Source organism: Anopheles ziemanni, chromosome X (assembly GCF_943734765.1).
Source record: "Anopheles ziemanni chromosome X, idAnoZiCoDA_A2_x.2, whole genome shotgun sequence".
In the NCBI taxonomy this organism is placed as follows: Eukaryota; Metazoa; Arthropoda; class Insecta; order Diptera; family Culicidae; genus Anopheles; species Anopheles ziemanni.
In genome coordinates, this window is record NC_080707.1 from 3562332 (window position 1) to 3581318 (window position 18987).

At 49.0% G+C, this 18987-nt stretch overlaps 1 protein-coding gene across 1 annotated transcript in view; it reads left to right on the top strand.

Annotated features, from left to right (window-relative positions):
- The first annotated feature begins 12995 nt into the window (after window positions 1-12995).
- LOC131290562 (uncharacterized) overlaps window positions 12996-18987 on the top strand; it is a 72989-nt gene continuing 66997 nt past the window's right edge. Inside the window, exon 1 of the mRNA XM_058319719.1 lies at window positions 12996-13136. Coding sequence (XP_058175702.1) covers window positions 12996-13136 — 141 coding nt within the window. The remainder of the gene's footprint in view (window positions 13137-18987) is intronic.

Sequence of the window (18987 nt, forward strand, 5' to 3'; positions counted from 1 at the left end):
TCGCGCTGACTCATGCGAGCTGATGAAGTCGCGGGCTGTATACGTAGAGAGAGAGAGAGAGCGAGGCCATCGCGAACCTCTGCAGAGGCTCCGTGGGGATCTCGGTGTGTGGCCACGGACAAACCACTGGTTCGGGAGGGCGGAGGAGGACACCAGGGTTTGGCGGCTTACAGGTGGCTTAATGATGCATCTGGTCGAGTTGCTGCCCAGCGCTGCAGCTATGCTATGCAATGCAGCAGGCGAAGGTGCGCGCGCGCGCAGCGGTGGGTCACATCAATTACCACCGTGTCGACGATGATCCGCGCGGTAGCCTGATGGCTATCGGTGGATCTCCGCCATCTCCGGGGCGCCGCACGTTCGGCGGGACGTACGTTCCCACCATCATGCACTCGAGGCGCGCGCACGCTGCGCTTTCCGTGGTGGCGTCATGGTCATCGCACTATCCCACTCCGCGGCTCCCAATCGCTGATGACTCGTTGAAATCACCCTCGGAGTCGGCGGTGTCATTTATTGGTGCTAATTTCGGTACCATCAACCCGCCGGTCCCGGTGATGAAGATTATTACGCATTAGGTGTAAGGGCTAATGGATTCTCCCGTTGCCGTTGTTGGGAAAGTCGTACGACGATGCTCGGGGACGACAAATGAGGAAAACTTGCCAGGCCAATTGCGCAGGTGTCGAGTGCGGAGTCACGATTCGTTCAGTCCTATGCACACTCTTTCACTCAGTTGCTATATGACCACCTCGATTTCCGTGAGTTTGAATGAGTACTTCTGAAAATTAGTTATAACTCTTTACATCATTGCTTTAAAACTAAAATCTTGCTTATACGAGGTTCCTAAGTTATCATACCCCGCCTAAAATCTTTTGGTGAACCCTGAAAGTACTATGCAGTGATTGTCCTAATGCTCCAGGACCAGTAGTAAAGTATCGAGCAATAAAGACCACTGGCGATATAAGCTTGATCATGAATTGAATAAAAATATTACAAGAAACTTTAAATTAAATTCATTTACAAGGTTCATCTTTTTGGGATTAATAACAGAAACGAAAGTGATTAGCTAAATGTGCGCTTGTCACTGTCATTATCAGCTATTGCTGTCAAAATGGAAGGTAAACGTAAAGATCTCCTTGACTATCCAACTCTAATTTGGGATCATTCTTTTGATACAATAAGTCACACTATCGGCAGCTTGAATGTTTAACTACAACAAGTTGGAACCATATTTGTTTGTCGAGTTCACTCAAAGTATCTCAGAACGAACTTTTCCAGACATCCTGTGGCTTGGAATGACATTTGTTAACAGTTGCTAGAGAAATCTGGGATAGGTATGATTGATGACATCCATTGGAAGATAACGCCACTATGCCAGTTACAATGTATCAATGGAGTTTGTATCAATCCACGTTCGATCCGTCCAGTAGAACTTGACTAGGTTGATGAAAAGCATCTACCAGCTCACTTTGGCTGAGAAGGCGATAAATTGTGGTCTTGCAAAACGAAACATCTATTACACTCTCGGCTCCACGCCCTCCAACCCGTGGAGCTGGAGCTCCGGGAGCACAAAGAGACAACCCACGTCGGCTCGGCATAATTCTAACGATCTGTAAACAGCTCCCGATTCGCCTCACCTCTGTTGCGCACCGTAGGCTGAAAATGAGGAATCAAGGCGCTCCAGATCCTTGTGTTTTCTCCTGGGACACAGCTGACCAATCGCTACGGTGGTTCCTATACATTGTTGTGTGAGGTTTCACCAGGTTTGATTTCGCCGCTCCCTCCTCCGCGATCGACAGCGTATATCATTAGCATCAGGCATCAGTTCGCCCTGCCTTCTCTCTGCACCTGTCAAAGCCCTTTTGTACGCGCAAGGTACACCCGGCAGTAGCGATTGGTCGAACACATTCGCCTTTTGTTGGCGTTCGAGCTGCTTTCGAGTGGAGTAGGGGAGTACCAGCGGCTCCGGCTACATTGTAGCTACATCTTAGTGGTTTTCACCACCGCAATGATAACGGTGATAAAGCGGGTGCTCTCGTGGGGAGGAAGCGGGAAGGTCTCGCCCTAGGAATCAGCGGCGTTATGTGAAGTGGATGCATCGACTATTCTCACCAGATCTATAGCTCTTTGTATCTCTGCTCTACGACGGGCTGAATTAGCTCAGCCTGGACGGTCAATAGATGGCTTTAAGATAAAGCTAACGTCTCCCAATAGACTTGGTTGGTGATTACTCCCCAAAACGGCAGATATTGATAAAGAAGGAGTACTTAGTAGGAAGTGTCTTAAAAATGGTTGCTATAGCTTCCCGCCGGTTTAAACGTTTTCGGCATATCTCTGCCGTAAACCAGTTTACCAAGGTGGAGGAACCTCGTGCCCTAAACCGATTACAATTTGCCTAACTGTACCTTTTTGCAATTGAGACGTGCCGAGGATGCCTTCCGAGTGTTGCGCGAGCGTTGAAATGTCGTTTAAGATTATCGCGGCTGGATCCCCAACCAACCGCACATTCTTTGCGCCCCTTTGGGGGGCTCGAGCGCTTGAGCTTTACGCCCCGCTCTTGCTGTATAGCGGTTGCAGTGCATACATCGGAAGTGGCATGGTAAATGAGATTACAGATTAACCGTTCGCCGCAAGCTGATGGTTATAGAGGTTCGTTTGGTGCGCGCGCGTTCCTTGCGAGCGGTGGGATGCGTAGATTGATGCGCCGATACTGGAGTTAGGTCCGTGGTCAACGTCTCTTGTGCACGTCCTTTCCGTGCAGATAGCTGCCGATTACACCCCGGCTTGGGTTTGGGTTTGGGACAACAAATTGCGGAAAGATTGTTTCATCATCCACCCAAGTCGGTGAGGAATGTGGCGCGCTCGCACGCATAGGGCTCAGGAGTTAATGGATTTCCCCGCAACCGCCTTACATTCCCTAGTTCCACAAGAGACTGAGGTGGCTACACCTTTCCCCAACTTCCCATGCACCCCAAAACGTCATCAGTAGCGCTCGGAACAAGCGTGGTGACGTACAGCGCCCCAGTTTCCGATGGTCCCGGGACCGGAGAGTCCTAATGTCGCTGAGCCACAGGCTCAGTCCGCTGCTCCGTACTCTAAGGCTAAGGCGGGGGAGGGAAGGCTTATTTATGGAAACCATTTGTTTATTAAATGCGCACATCGTGCCGGCCCCGTAAGAGGGTTCCGGAACGTCGACGCATGCGTGATTGCGTGATTCCGGTGCGCGCATAGGCCAACTAATTCCTGGGAGTCCCTCGCCCCGTCTGCGGCGGCTTTTGGTCCTTTTGGCTGCAGGCCTTTGGTGTTAGGTGCAGGAGCGCCTTCTAACGTTTGTTGTCGGTCCCGCGGCACACGCTGATAATGATTTTATAGCCGCTCGGACCGTGCCTGAGGTCGAGGGAGCGTCACGGGCAGCAGTGTGCGGAGAGGAGATCTACTGTGGCGGCCAAACGCCTTAGGGGTTTCTCAATCAGCCTGAACTACACCGAAAGCCAATCCGTTAGGTGCTTCTTATCTTCCACCCACCCACCTATACCATACACCGTCTCCTGCGCCAACCCTGGCCTCCCTCCACTCCCTACCCCAGCCTTCACCTCTTCCTCCTCCTATAGCTCATGGAGTGAATTATTCGGTTATGAACCTCGTACATTCGCTCGCGAACGAGATCCTGTCCTTCCTAGCTCTGCACACCCATTAGGTTTAGGTCCGAGAAAGAAATGGTAACGCTCCGGTTCAACACCAATCTGCGACTCCCCCTCCCCCCTCCCCCACGTCTCTTCCCTTCCCTCCCGCTTCCTCGTATAAGCAATGGCGGGCAGTTTGCTGCACGCGTAATCAAATTAATGATCGTCTCACTTCATTCGTTTTGCCCGGTTTTTTCCGCGTGTCCGCTTCTACCACGCGCACCGTTCTCACACGTGCACCTCCTGTGCCTCCCTGCCAAACACAAAAAACCCACCCACCCACCCACCCGGTATAAGCGGTGTGGAGTCCATTTGTCTTCCTGCCTTTTCCCTCCGCCGGTTGCGCCGGAAAAACCGAAAAGCTCTGCGCCAACAAATTAGATCGCTTGGAAAGGGACGCTGGTAGTGGGTCAGTAGATAGTTGGGAAATTAATTTCTCTTCCAGCCTCCCAATTTATAGCCCTAAAGCCAGGTACTCCCCCCCCTTTCCCTGCCTTTGGCATTCTTAGATCGATTACACCTTTTCCTTCGGCAGATAGAAAGAGAGTGCGTTGCATTGCACATGCACTTGGGTGGTGGGTGTATGGTTTTAAATTACGAGCTCTTTATGTGTGTGTGTGTGTGTGTGCATGGTGGAGTGAAGTGTGCAACCGTTATTATAGCGCGCTCGCGGGAGGAACCTCGGATGTGTACTTGCACATTCCGAAATCCTTCGATCGACGGCGCTGCACCTTCGCCCGCGGTCACGTACACTCCAGGTTGTGCTGCTGCCCATGATAATCATGATTTTTCACGACGACCCGACCGCAGCATACCGCCATTCTTCCCCCCCACCCCCTCGCGAAGCGTGTGCTTGTTTCGTGGCTTCATGACGTTTTTCTTTTTTTCTCTCTCTTGTAATTAGTTTTTGTTTGCAACCTATCGTACGTCCAGCTCCGAAGGCTCGAAACTCTGCGAGAAGAACGCGTTTGTCGATTATTGGCTGTAATAGTTCAGGAAGTCATCAAGCCCAACAGCCGGCTTTGCGAAAGCGAACAGCTTGCCTACCAGAATGTTTAAGTTTTACTGTCTTTTTGGAGTTTTGTAGAAAAACTTTCTTCTTAAAGTGAACAGACAAACTAGAAAACGGAAATGTTGTCGTTGTTTTGTAAAGTTTTCTACCTTTTCGTTTCTTTCTATTGAAATGTTTATTTTATTTGACGACTGTTTGGTTTTACTTGCAACGCCATCTTTAATCTAGTGCAGTCTTGTTTGAGGAAAAGTGAGTGAAATCTGTGAAACAATTCGCAACTTCTATCGATACAAATTGTAAACAACAACACTCCTATCTCCATGATTTGATTCTATGGTAATTGTAATGTCATGTCATCAGAAGCAAATGAATTTAAGACCTAAAAGTGAAATACTCATGACTCATTTGGAAGTCTTTAGCAAAATAATTACGTTTGCGAATCAAAAAAATAAAAACTAAACATTCAACATTGCTTTACACAAAGAATAAGTACTGAAAGTATAACGAAAGTACATGCTACAGGGTTGCCCTAGTGAACTATTGGAGTTGTGGTGTGAGAAGTGAGTTGGAAGGAAAGAATCTGATCTGAAAATCGCGCTCTACATGTCGATTACAGACCGAAATGACGTGAGGAAATGGATTAACCTACCTAATCACACATCGCTGGTCCTATCCTTCACCTTGCTTCACCTTTTCTCTCCTTCTGGCCGGTTAATTTGCGTAAACATTCTTCGCAATGCTGGATCTGTCGTTTTTTTGTGTGTATTTATTTTATTCCATTCACTCATTGCGTGCATGCTTGTTTCGTTCTCCTGCTTTTTCATCTCATGTTTGTAGTTTTTCACTTCATTTCACTTTGGTTACTTTTACGCTGTGCGTCTTTCCGCGTAACGCCGCATTGTGGTCGGCTCCGAACACATCTCGTGGATGATTGGATAGCGGCGTGTGGTGTTGGGTAGGGAACAGGTGAGCCATCTAGCTCACTCTGCGGAGGTGTATCTGGTAGCTCAGCGAAGAGCATCATCCTAATTCTTCTAAAAGCCAGTGGCTCAGCAATGTCAGTTGTTCAGTTAGCTTTCCAACTCTCGTAAGCTCTGAAATTGATCTTTTTCGAGTGTAAGGGGCTCGCTCTGCTCTGCTCATTCAAAAGAGCTACTTGACGTAACACTAGCAATGCGTGTACCTCCTTGCCCTTGCGAGCGCTTCCCTTTTTTTACTCGAGGGGAACGGTAATTTACAAGATTATCACACCGCCATTAACATATTGCATTATGGGGGTTTTCTGTCAGTTTCGCTGCGTTTCGTACGCGATTCCGGGACGCGTACGGTACGTGCCGGGTTTGATTTGCTTCCCTTCAATCCCCTTCCCCCACCCCCTCTTCAACACATCTCTACATCATTATCCTCCGCGTGCTTCCCCGATCGGTGATTTTCCCTTTTCCTTTCGTACGCCGGAACGAATTATTTGCAATGCATCTACCCCGTTGCTCGGAAACGTGCATTTTTATTTTGTTTTTTGCTTCGCATAGCACGGGTTTTCGGGGTTTCTCGCACACTCAGCACTTCGCTCCGTCCTGCCAATGTTGAGGCGGTAGCACCGAGTTAAGACAATCTGCAAACCGACTCTCTCAATCCCCTTATCCGGGATGGTTTCTTCCGTCCCATGTAAACGCCTTTACGCCTAACATACAGGGACAGCTAGGAGCGTGGATTGTTTAGTTAACTAATCCCTTCCTTTCCCATTCTCACCCTCTCTTCATCCTTCGCCGAGATCTTAATAAAACCAATCGTTTTGTGGAAACTAAAAGTTGGCCCTTGAATAAAAATAATAAATATACAAATGGTCGTGTGCGTGTACGCGGGTGTGGGTGGATGGGTGCCGGGCGGAGGGGGAAGTGTTACCGGAGATTTAAAAAAAAAACCCCCACTTGTGGAGAACAGTTAGCGCGGGTGAGGTTTGTTTATGGGGCTGCATGATAGCTTAATATAAATAATTCCATGAACCAGCTATACGCACGCACACACACACACACACATGCAAACCCCGCACGAAAAGAGCCCTTCCACCTTCGTTCTGCACCTTCACGATATGCAGCGCGATCGGGCGCATAAATTCGCGTCCAACGCGACCAAACCAAATGGCAAAGGGTGTCCAACGGCTTGCGGGTGTGTGTGTGTGCGCATTTATTGAACTCTCTCGGTGGTTTGATTGAGTTGCTCAACTTATGTTTAGTGCCGGCGTTATCCGGTTGGGCATTGCAACATCTACCTGGGTGATTTGTTACGTTCGTGAGACATTACATCCGCGTTATTTCTAAATGTTCTTGCAACGATTATGGGCTTCTTTTTTTTGTTTTATTTTCCTTCCCTTGTGACATTAGGAAGAACTTTTTGTTCATACAACTTACATCTGTTAGTTTATTGATCGAAATTCAACATGAAATGGAAATTCTTAGTTCGTCAATCAACAATAATAAAACATATAGCAAAACTAACAGGATTATGTATAAATAGTAATTAACAAAGAAGGAAATACACAGTTTATATTAGTTCTAATTGAAGAAAAAAACATTAAGAAGTAAATCAAAGAGAATAAAACTTTTCAATCAGCTAACTTGAAAGGTGAAAAGTACAAAGTGCAAGAGAGCATTGCAACAACACTTCTAAAAGTAAAGTAAAGTAAGTAAGAAATGTGAGAGTTTGTGAAGCCATCCAAGACGGAAGGCGACAAAATAAAAGGAAACACAACCAAGTCATCAAATCGGCAGAGAATCTGTGTTCTGCACGTCGCAGAGCCTAATGCAGTTTCCCTCCGAGCATTTTCACGAGCCGCCAAAACGTTGGCCTCAACCCGTTTCGACCCGGATAATCGCGCTGGCAGCAGCACCCAGCGGCAGCATGCGTTTCAGCGCAACCTTTCGGATCCTGCGTTTCACGCCCGGCTGCATTCCTTTTTATTTCTTATTATTGTTTGCTTCTCGGCTTTTACTTCTTGCTTACTTTATTGGTCTTCCGTGCGCTGCGGCGCAATGCAAAGTGTGTGCGCGCACGCAGTTTGTTGACCACCACTTGCGCCCTGCTTTGGCGGGCTCCCGACGGCCCAGGCCTTGAGTGGGTGTGGGTGCTGCACGGTGGGATGTGAGGTGGACGTCTCGAAACAAAACAAAAGTCGAACAGTTTCGATCGAAATGGTAATAAGCCTAAAATGAAAGTCGGATAGGTAATAAAGAAAAAGTCTTATAATCAGTTCCAAACATTGGTGGATATTTGCTTTGCGTTGAAAAAGTAAAAAAAGTTTCATTTTCTTTTATAGCCAACACGCCATTATCAAATAGTTATGGTTTTGTCAATTCGAAACGAACTCGAACTTTTCTTTAAATATTTACATGTATAAGGTATGTTTTAATAATATACACATAATTTTATCATTCGGGCAGCTACAAATATTGAAGTAACATAGAAAATGAAGAAAAAGCGAGGGTTTCAAAGTACGATAATGAACAAAAGAGTGTCAAAATGTATTTGGGAAATAGTCACTTCATAGAAAAACATATCAACAATAAGTTCTGACAAATTCAGCTACCCGATTTTAAGATAGAGTCTCTAATGTGGTGACTTCACTTAGTAAATTTCCTTTTTCATGCTACGACGTCATATGGATTTTTAATAAACTTTTTGATGTTTTTGAATCAATTTTGGTTAAAAACAGTCAAACTCAGTGGGGATTTCATCATAACTTGGAAATGTCCGCTTGATTGTTACTGCGTTGTCCCACGGTGCGCTGTGGGCGTGGGTGCGTTGGAGTTCCTTCGCGCGGCAAATCGGTGAAAGCTGTGCCGTGGCGTGCTCCGTTGCTCCAGGTGGAGGACATACACATACAACCTTTACTCTTCCGGGCCTGGCAGCACCAGCAGCGGCAGCAGTGCATGGTTAAGTTAGCCAGTTAGGCAAGCAGATAAATAAAGTAATTAATGAGTCCATCACTCGCTCGCCAGCCCTACCATATATCCAGGCCTCTGCAACTCGCTGTCTGTCCCTCTCTGGTGCTCACACGCGGATATACCAGTACGGTGCGTTTGGGCCACGGCGCGCAACCCTGGGCGTGCGTAAATCGTTCCGCGGCTAACAAAGACACACACACACACACACACACACGGCACGTCAGAACTGAGCCCTCGCCACCGCCAAACGCCCGCCAGAGTAGCCGGAGCTACTTGTGAGCCCTGTTCCTGACTCCGCAGGGAATCGTGATCGACGATGCGTGGGCCGTGCCGACACAACGAGCGTGCAGCCCAGGCACACACACACACACACATACACACGCATATTGGGCAGGGACTGAATGATGACCTAGCAAATAGGCGAGTGGTATGCGCCCGCGACATTAGAATAGCACACGCACGGCAAAGAATGATGGCGGGTCTCAGGAGGAGCTAACCCTTGGGTGCCGAGCTTGATCCAAGCCCGCGCAAAGGACACCTTACAGCCGCGAATAGCTTATCCACCATCGAACGCTCCACCAGCTCCGTCCCCGAGTGTACGCAAATTTGATCGTAGGATCTTCTGGATCCTTCCCAGCCTCTGTTTTTTTTTGTGTGAGTCGGAGCGCGAAACCCCGATGAAATCCCGCACGATACCGGGTGCCGCGGTAGGATTTCGCAAGCGCACAGCACAATCACAGTATGCACTTTATTAAGATTTATTCGCCCAATAGTGCCACTACATGCGCCTGGTACACATTTCTCCCCGAAGGTATTTTTCCGCCTCGAAATATACATGTACACACAGCGATCTCACACCAATCTCTACCGGGTGGAACTGGAGGTGGAGGTATCAGAAGTAGTAGAGAGGCCCCCTTTCCCCCCCTCCCTGAAGGTAGCTGAAGCCAGTGCCTCAGCTGTGTGGCTGTGGTGGAGGGAACGCGAGGCCTGGCCTTACAGTAAATATTTCACTTCCCGTAATTTCGCAGTCGTGACCGACCGAGAGTGGCCAAGGAAGGGGCCGGTTACGTGCATACGCAGCGATCGAAAGGCGTGCAGCCTGTGCCAGCGCAACGACATAGACCCGCAAGCTCGCGAAATAGTTGGACAAGTAAAAATAACAAATCGCATAAAGTAAAAACCAAAGGGTGCATTTGCGCGGCAACTCCTCTTGTAACGCAACCGCGTGCGGCACGCGGTACGCGAAGTGTCACATTCCATCGGTAATTAGTGTGCCGTGTGTGCGCACTGAAGAGTGAGCTGGGGGGAGGAGAGTTAGCTGCTGCTGCTTAGTTTGCCTGCAGAATGCCTGCGGATGCTGGGATGCTGGGATTTCCGACATCCTTTTGGTGAGGGACTTGTCGTTTTGATTTCGGAACCCCGTACGTGGGCCGCTGCGCCGTACGCGCAGCTCCAGGAACTCTTGAAGGTCAGCGAATGGTCACGCTGAAGGGTAGCGCGCGCAGGGCCTATGCAAATCACCTATCGCACTGAAGCCCGCACACTCTCCCGCTAGCCGCAGTTTGACATGGCTGGCGGGCTGGCAAACCTACACACCAGCTCCTCTCCGATGCGTCACCTGATAACTGTGCGCGCTGTGGGATGGGTTCTATCCATTAGAGTTCCCTATAGTTTCATCGCCCTGGTAGTCATACCGCGGTCCTACTGCCTACGCACACCGCACACCGGTAGAGCTGGGCAGCAGAAGGGTGCCACGTGAAACTCAACACTGCATCGGATAAGCCGACGGTGTACACACGGTGGCGAAAGTCCATCACACACCTCTCGTCGTTCGAGAACGCGCTGTATCAGCATTCGTTGATCTAAGGCTGGGACGCGCTCTCTTTCAACTCTCCCGTTCTACAGCGACTCTGCCTGTAGTGCGACACCAAACCCGCGCCCCTCCCTCCTGTGCTCTATCAAATTTCCAGACCCATGCCCCAACTTCCCTTCTTCCGAACGCACTCTTGCGTTCCTACGGGAAAAAAAAACTGCGGGGCGACGAAAGCCGACGGAACCGATCATCGACGCGATAGCCCAGATGAGAGTGCGCACGATCAAATCCGCACTCATCGCCGCATCGGGTGAAATCGGTCGCTGCGATCTAACCGGGGCTCGGGTACTTCGATTGGCGCTGCTGATAACTTGCTGCTGCCACACGGTGCGGGTGCATCTGGCGCCGATGGCTCGATTATGGTGCCTGGGGTTCGCAAGGGTTATCGATTCCCTTCGATCATTCGCAGTCTCCGGCCGGGGCTCTCAGCCGCACACAGGGCATAGGCAGCAGCAATGGTCCGGGACTGGTCGGTGTTGAGTTGGGACACCTGCAGAGAATGTCGTTTGCACCATTATAGCACCGCTGCTGCGTGCGTTTAGATGCGGTGAACGATCGGCTTCTAATACCAGATCATGTACAATGTCTTTCAATAAGGACTATACAACTTTGACAATAGATTACCCCTTCAGCAATAACGCTATAGATGTCTAGTAAGCTGTAAATTATTCTGTGCGGGTTAGTAACAAATTAGCTTGGAGGGTTATAGCGTCCTTTAACTCCTCACTAGTGTCAGAATTGTATTATCAAGCAGGATAAGACTAGTTACCGCAAATGATAATGAAAGATACAGCATAGAACACTCAGCTTGACCTAATTGGAGGTAGTACAATCGGTGTTCTGTAGAGCTGAGTCAGATCAGATTCAGATTCATAAATCTGAATGACTCTTTGAACCGATTTTGCGAATCGTCAGAGATTGATGAATTCCAAAGAATCAATTCTCATGAATCTTGGTTAAAAGGTTCGTATGGTTAAATCGCTAAACGACTCATAGAAGACTATTGCCTAATGAATTGTTTTGAGTTATGAGCTAGAATTAGTCTAGTTCATTTGAACTCGTGAGAATATCTTGCCTGAACGTCAAATTACTTCAAGTAACCTTACAACTTTAAACCGAATGTTCCGTGCCTTCTTTAGCAAGCTTTTGGCAAGGTTTCGTTCTGCATTGCTTGGGAATAGTTAAAGTCTGTTACGTGAACAGCTGGAGTGAACAGGTCTTCAAACATTCTAAACATAGATCTAAAACATTCTGAAGGTCTCAAACACATACACACGTGCACGTCCAACAGCGTTGTATCCGTCGAGGGGCAAGCGACTACTCATCACTGCCGGCGGTGTTGTGGGTGTCGATCCCTGTTTCGTGGGTGATGAACCGGGGGGGAAGGGAACTCGAAGTACGGGACCTTCGCGGACCGTGTACCGCCTGTTACGAGTGCATGTTCGCTGTCAGGTTTCTTTTTTGCAAGCATAGGTGTGAAGCACATGTGGCGATGTTTGGTGTGGTGGGTCTCCTCTTCGTGGGCTGCGGAAGAGACAACTCGTGGGGAGGGGGTAAGAGGGGAAACATCACACGCGCACCATTGTTGCCCATCTTGCCGTACCGTACCTTCGAAGCAGGATCACAATCTCATTTTCTTCCGTTCAGGGAAAAGCTTCCGCCGAATTCGCGGTGAAAGGGAAGTACAATCTGAAGGAGTACGGAAAAGAAGGCCAGAAATGAAGTTATGTAAGAGAAAGCTGTCGTTAGAAAATTTTTGCGTTTCGAATCACCAATGAATTTTCACTGAGACATCTAAAAGAAAAACAAAACAGAAGGCAAAAGCTAAGCCAACACCCGAAGCAAGCTCTATCTGCAAACACAAATGTATTACATGAAGGTTAATACGAAAGCTTTCGTTGTCCAAAACCGGGATGTTAAGTTTGTTTATCCCTTTACGCAAAACAAAGCAAAAGAAAAACAAACAAATGATACGAAGTTTGGAAAAACAACTTCTGATTGCTGAAAGACTTGTCAATTTGGTGCATTTGTTTGTTTTATCTACTGCTTGAAAAGTTTGACACCTAACAGTGGTTTTACTCTATTCTTTGGAGATGATGTTAAGAGTTCCCTTTTGTTTTCATTTCAGAAAGTAAAGAACTTGTTTCTAGACTGTATTTTGCTTCCCGTACCCGAAATCCTATAACGTTCTATTTGTTTTTGTGTTTGTATATTAAGTGCATTATTCTCTCGCTTATCATGTTCTTCAGTTGTTTGTTTGTTTGTTTATTTTCTTCTCTACAACGTGTGACACCTCCAGTGTTCTACTTCCTTTTTCACCCTTTTTGGGATTTACTTATACATACACATACCTTTTTTTCCCTTTTTTTGTCAGCAGTACACCGCTTTATCCACGTTTCGTGTCGTTTAATTAATCTTTTCCGAACTGTTTTGCTCTCTTTACTTTCCGGTGTCGCCCCGCACGAAATGCAGCAGCGCAAGCTGTCACCGACATGGGCAGTGATCATTACTGCTTGAGGTGGAACAATCATCAATCCAACCTTCTCGGGGTGTTCAGTCAGTTGCTCCAGGACGAGAGTTTGGTGGACGTCACACTCGCTTGCTCAGAGGGCGCCTCCATCCGTGCCCACAAGGTAAGTTTCCCCCCCCCCCCCCCCCCTCTTTTGCTTCCATTGCAGATTGTAGACGCTCCTGTTGCATGTGGAAGGGCCCGCGCAGGTCAGGGTCTGTGGTCTCTTCTTCGGTGGAAAAATGGCGTCGCGTGAGTCATTGTGCGCAAGAACCCTTTTCCTAACTCCTGCGGCAGGAGCGGACGGGGAACACTCTCACGTCGTGTGTGTCGTGAGCGTCGTGAAAATATCGCGGCCGATACCGCCACCGTTCTCCTTTGCCTTGCCGGTTCGCCCAAACCGGGTGACCCGGCGTAAACAAAGAAGACCAAAGATGCACTTTTGCTGCAGCTCCCGCGCGATTAGGGACCCACCTTCGCGGTGCCTCACCTCGGTTCGAGAAGTTCGTGTCCCCCATCCCCGTCCGCGTCCGTGTTTCCTTTCCTTCCACAAAAAAGTGGGGGTGGGGAAGGCAGGCCCGGGGCTAGTCGATCACGATTCTCCTGCGCCGCACTGCGCGGTTCTCGGTTTTCGGGCCCTCTCAACAACCGTCATCTCGTATCCCATCCGCCATCATCTCTCCGGTATCATGATTGGAACGCGCAGGTCCCGAAAGATCGGTTTCAAGGCGAGAGATAATCTGCCAGAATAGTACATCCTCTCCGCCATCGCTAGCTTTTGTTCTGCTTCTCGAAAGGGTCAATAAAGGGTGGGGGTTGGGGGGGGGGGGGGGGGGTTGTAAACTTAAACGTGCCCACTCCCCTCAATCCCCCCCATTGCCGGTCACTTCTCGTCTACACCCACCGCGGGTACCCAAGGCTTTATGATGCGTCTAGGTTCTCGCGAGAAAGCTCATCACAAAAATTACACACAAAAAGGCAAAAGTCCCGGAAGGGCTCCTGTGGAAGGTGGTGTGTAAGGGGTGGGGGGGGGGGGGGGGAGTGGGGGGGGGAGGGACGGTACCAGGGCAAGCGGTGAACCCACGGGAAAAACAAAACGAGCTCTCTAGCTGAAGGAGTAACATAAAACTAAAAGATCACGAAACACGCCAACAATCGCCAATAAGTAACGCGCGCGCGAGCGCACGCTGGGTCGTCGCCTTACAGCGGCCTGTATAGTGTCCCGGTGGCGTTCGCCACCACCACCCATGGAAACAACCCACCCTCCCAGTCCCTACGTACGTCACTGCACCCTCTTGTTTGAACGCTCCTCTAGTGCTCTTATAGTCGCTATTTCTGGGAGTCCGGAAGGATCCCGAAGTAGGGCGAGCTTGAGGAGTTGCGGTACAGGTTATTTTTCCTCTCATTTTCTCTACCGCTCCCTCGCTCTCGAGCTCCCCCTGCCCCCGGTTGGCTTCCTCCAAAGACGCTGCGCTTTGCTATGCGCTTTGTTTTGCGCTCGGTGTGCCCTAAAGGCATGTAGTAAATTTTACGAGGAAGAAGTAGGAACTTGAGCGCGCGCGCACGCGGACTCACAGCCGCCGGTACGTGCTCTATGAGCCCTTCGCCCTCTTCCACGATGGGGGGAGTTGGGGGGGGGATGGTGCATCAAGAGCTCGAGTCGCTCTAGAAACTGGGCCCCCGGAGCCTTCGACGGGAGAGATCGCCCGGTTTTAAAATCCGCGAACGTGACCTAAAACGACACGTTTCCTACACTTCGCTTGCGCCGCCCCCGCAAAGAAAGGTGCAGTGTGTGTGTATGTGTGTGTGTATGTGGGAGTCTCACGCGCACCGTGTGTTTGCAAGCTCCGGTTTTCATCGCCAGAAGCAACGAAACCGGCGGAGCAAAAGCGCGAAACGCCTTGTGATCGTGATCCCCCTGCTTCGGAAAGTCGACATTACTACGACGAGCCGTGGAGGTGGAGGTAGTCGTCATCTCTAGTCGGTGCGTTCTGGACAGTTTCTGGCCGATGTTTTATAGCCCCAGGGGAGAGGGGGAGAAGGGGGGGGGAGGATGTCGGGGGAGTGGTCGGTGGCGAACGAGCGCGTTGGCGTTGGTGGGCGCGGGTGGAGGATGATGATCCTCCGTCGAAGCGGGTAATTTTTTAATGTCGCTCTCGAACGCTGCAATGCCCTGCAATGGTTTTATGATTATCTCTTCCCCAGTGGTGGTGCTGCTGCCTATCTCCTACAACATATCTTTCCTGAAGACCTCGACACACCTCCTCTCCCTGCCCTCTGCTCGCAAGCAACAATACACAATGCTAAGCGAGGTCGCACGAAGACGGTCCGTTCTGGTCTCTCGGCGTACGTCGACTCACCGCAATATGATGGAAGGTCTATCGAACTTTTCCTCGTGCTGCTGCTGCTGCTGAGGTTGCTGGTGATAGGCTCCTGCGCGGGCGGTTTTTCTGCCCACCCACCCCCTCCCGCCCTTGGAATGTTCCTTGATGTTGAGATTATGTTCAGAGTATGATTTTGATTTTGGTTCTAAGCTTCCTTAACCTGCACACGCTGCGCTCAGAAGATTGAGTTACGGGAGGTTAGGATTTGCACGGAAAATATTATATCGTTTTGCCGTTGTAGCGCTTCAGGTTTCGTAAAGCTGAAGAGTTATACTTATTTTGGGTGGGGAAGAGCTAGTTCTAATACAATACTATCTAAACTGTAATTGGACCGTTCTCACTACTAATTTTGTCGACATTTTTATCTCATGATGGCTTTCGAGTAAACAACACGTCAGACCCCTCCATTTTCTAATAACGTTGTTTACTATTTGTTCTAGATTTTGACAAGTTGTGTCGAGAAGGCCATAGTTATATCGGAATGGACGCTATTGACCTGTGTTTGGTTCGTTTAGACATGTGAATTTGAGGCGCAAAATTCTTCTTTGGCGGAGTTTGGTTTTTATTTGTTCCAAAGAGTGGCATCAGTGTTGTATCTTCTAGCGGATGAAATTCTAGTATACGAGACCTCTAGGTAACTGTTCTGAGTCCTATACATCAGTCAGATGCGTTGGACCTAAAGCCAGTTCCCTCAAAGACATGGATGCCTTAGATATTAAAGATGATGCGCTAGTTCAAAAGCGTGTGAGTTAAGCGCAAAAATTAGTGCAAACGGTTGTACCCAAACATAATTAATAACATCTCCTGTATCTCACCCGTGTGTGTTAGCGGGGGAGTTATTACCGGGTTCTACGCCGTTTCGGAAAGGGGGGACCCCAGTGGAAGCGGCGAAACAACTTCAACGGTTTATGATTTTTGCACAAAACCGCCTGGAGCATTTGTTTTGTTGGCCATGTTACCGACTCGATAATGCTTTCCAGCCTCTCCTCTGCCTGGTGGTGGCCTTGGGACTGCGAGACGGCGCTGATGACGCAGAAAAAAAAACAAAACGTAAAAGTAAAGTATTCATGTCACTTTCAGAGCACATGAAAATCACGTCGCCAAAGGGCGGACTTCGAGACGTGTGTGTGTGTGTGTGACGGCGGGAGTGGAATGCGTTGTCGTTCGCCTCCGGTGACTTCCGTACCGAGGATCAGTTGAGCTGCCAATGACGCGTCGGCACTCGTATGCTCATCTGCAGGACGCGAGTCGCGAGTCTTGTATTTCGATCATTAATTTGCCCGCCGGAGCCAAAGGTTAATTGATGACCAAATATCCGCTGCTTCTGCCCACCCAACTGCTGCTGCCGTCTGAGGACGTCGCGGTTGGAGGCGGGGTCTGCAGCTGCAAGCTTGATTTGCATTTTCGCCACAGCGCGTGTACCGGTATGAAGGATCTGATAACCATTCCACGCCACCACCGAGCTCTCGTCGTCGTCTGGCGATCGTGACGAAACGGCGCTCGGCGGCCTATCTTCCACTCGGCGGAATATCCGGGTGGACCTGATGCTAATTACCAGATCTAAAAGGCCCCCGCTTTCCAGCTCGAACAAATCGCGGCAGATAAGCTTTGGGCCGCGTTCCTCAGACGGTGTCATGTTTTTCGCCTCTTTCTGTGTTCTGGCTCCGGTGGCGAAACATGGCCCCTGCGACAACGGCAACAACCGCACGCCGACGAAGAAGGTGCCTTATGGAAAATATAGAGTAAGAAGGAGTGTCGGAGACAATGCGGCGGGCCCAACAGCAACACGTCACAACACACCGTCCATCCGGAGGCCAAACATGACTTCGGACTTCATTAAGAAACATGAGGCGCACATGAGAGGGCACACGCGAGCTGTTCCACCGGAGTATAATTCTGGTTGCCTTTTCCGCGATCCAATTTACAACGCGTCGTTGCTGGCGCGGCTCGTCGGAATCGGTGTCTTCAAGCCTCCGGCACATGCGCTGTAGCCTGGTCTCATTTGGGGGAAAACGAAATCATCACCGAGCGATGTGGCAACACCGACTCCTCGGTTGCACAAATTGCTTAAGCTGTTAACTTCAGCCTCCCCGAGCGCCCTCTAGGTGTGTTTTGCGTAGGTCCTGTTCTTTGATGGAAATTATTCGCCTTGTTGCAGACTCGTGTTACAATTCTGCCTACATTTTACACACTCATCACCAACTAAGGTGTATTGTTGTGTTCCGATTTACTTTCTGGTGTGATTTTGTTAGTTCTAGGATTCAATGTGGAGTTTGCAAACCTGTTGGTGCTGGAACACGGACACAACTTTCAGTTAAAAGCAATTTTCTACAACTATGTGCCATCTCTCGGGGAGAAATATTGATTCCAACTTTCACATTTACAATATAACTGTCATCTGTCAACGCAACTTCCAGACAAAAGAAACTTCATAAACTCGGATTTGGTATTTTGTCGACGTCTAGTAACAATGACAAAAACAAAAGCAGTAAACTTGTTACAACTTAATTTAACGGATATTGCTGACACTTCATTGCAATCTCCACTCTGGTTAGAGAAGATGTCAAATGAAGTTACTGCTTGTTTACATCTCCGTTAGACGAAAGCAATGCAATGAAAATGTCAGATGTTGTTTGAATGCAGTTGCAATTTATGTTATTGCTGCCGTCTTCCAGCACCATAACACTAACGATCAATATATTTATTGCTTCATTTGCACTGCTCGTAGTTATATGCATAGTTAATCCTTCAATAGCCGGTGACACTTCCGCTTATGACCATTGGAACTTGTTGGACTGAAGTGGCGGACTTTTCGATACCATCTTTCGGGCGCTCCACCATCCAGCGCCATTGCGTTTGGAGGGTGTGTAAGTGGGGGTGCGTAGTCATAGAAGCTGCGCACACGCAGACACACACTCTGCGCGCAGGTGGTTCCGTTTCGCAAGCTTTCGTTCAGCTACGCATTTTCGGCGGTTTCGCTTGTCTTCTCCGTCTTGTGGCGCATTTCTGCGGGTGGCACCAACACCAAGAACAATGCGTCTAAGACGCACGTAGGCGAAGATATTAAACGCGTTTGGCAGGTGTGGTGGCTGTGTGGGGGAATTGGGAAATTAAGTTAGGTAGAACTTTTGCGATCGGATAGAGAGAGGAGCCCATCCGGGGGTATAACCATTCGCGAGCCTGTTTTATGTCCAGCGTTTGGGGTTTTTTTTTCCCCCGTCTGTTCTTTCATTCCTTGCGCCGCGATCTTCTTGGGTGGATCTTTGTTACATTTTCGCGTCACTCTCCCATTCTTTTCGTTCGCTTTTCTATGTTTCGCAAATTTAAGGTTTCCGCTGCTTGGCGTTTGAAGCTGGTTGTATGTTTTTTTATCGCCATTTCGCACCACAACGACGCGTTGCGTGGTTTCGGTCCCGGCTGCGTGTGTTTGCCAGGGTTTCCGCGCACTGGTTCACGCATACACGCGCGACTGATGGTTGTTCTATGATTTGCAAAAAAAAAAAAAACACAGCACATCCAACGTCATTCGAACGCCTTTTTGCACACAAAACCTTCGCGCTTGTCTCGATCCAATTTCGGAGCCCCTTTTTC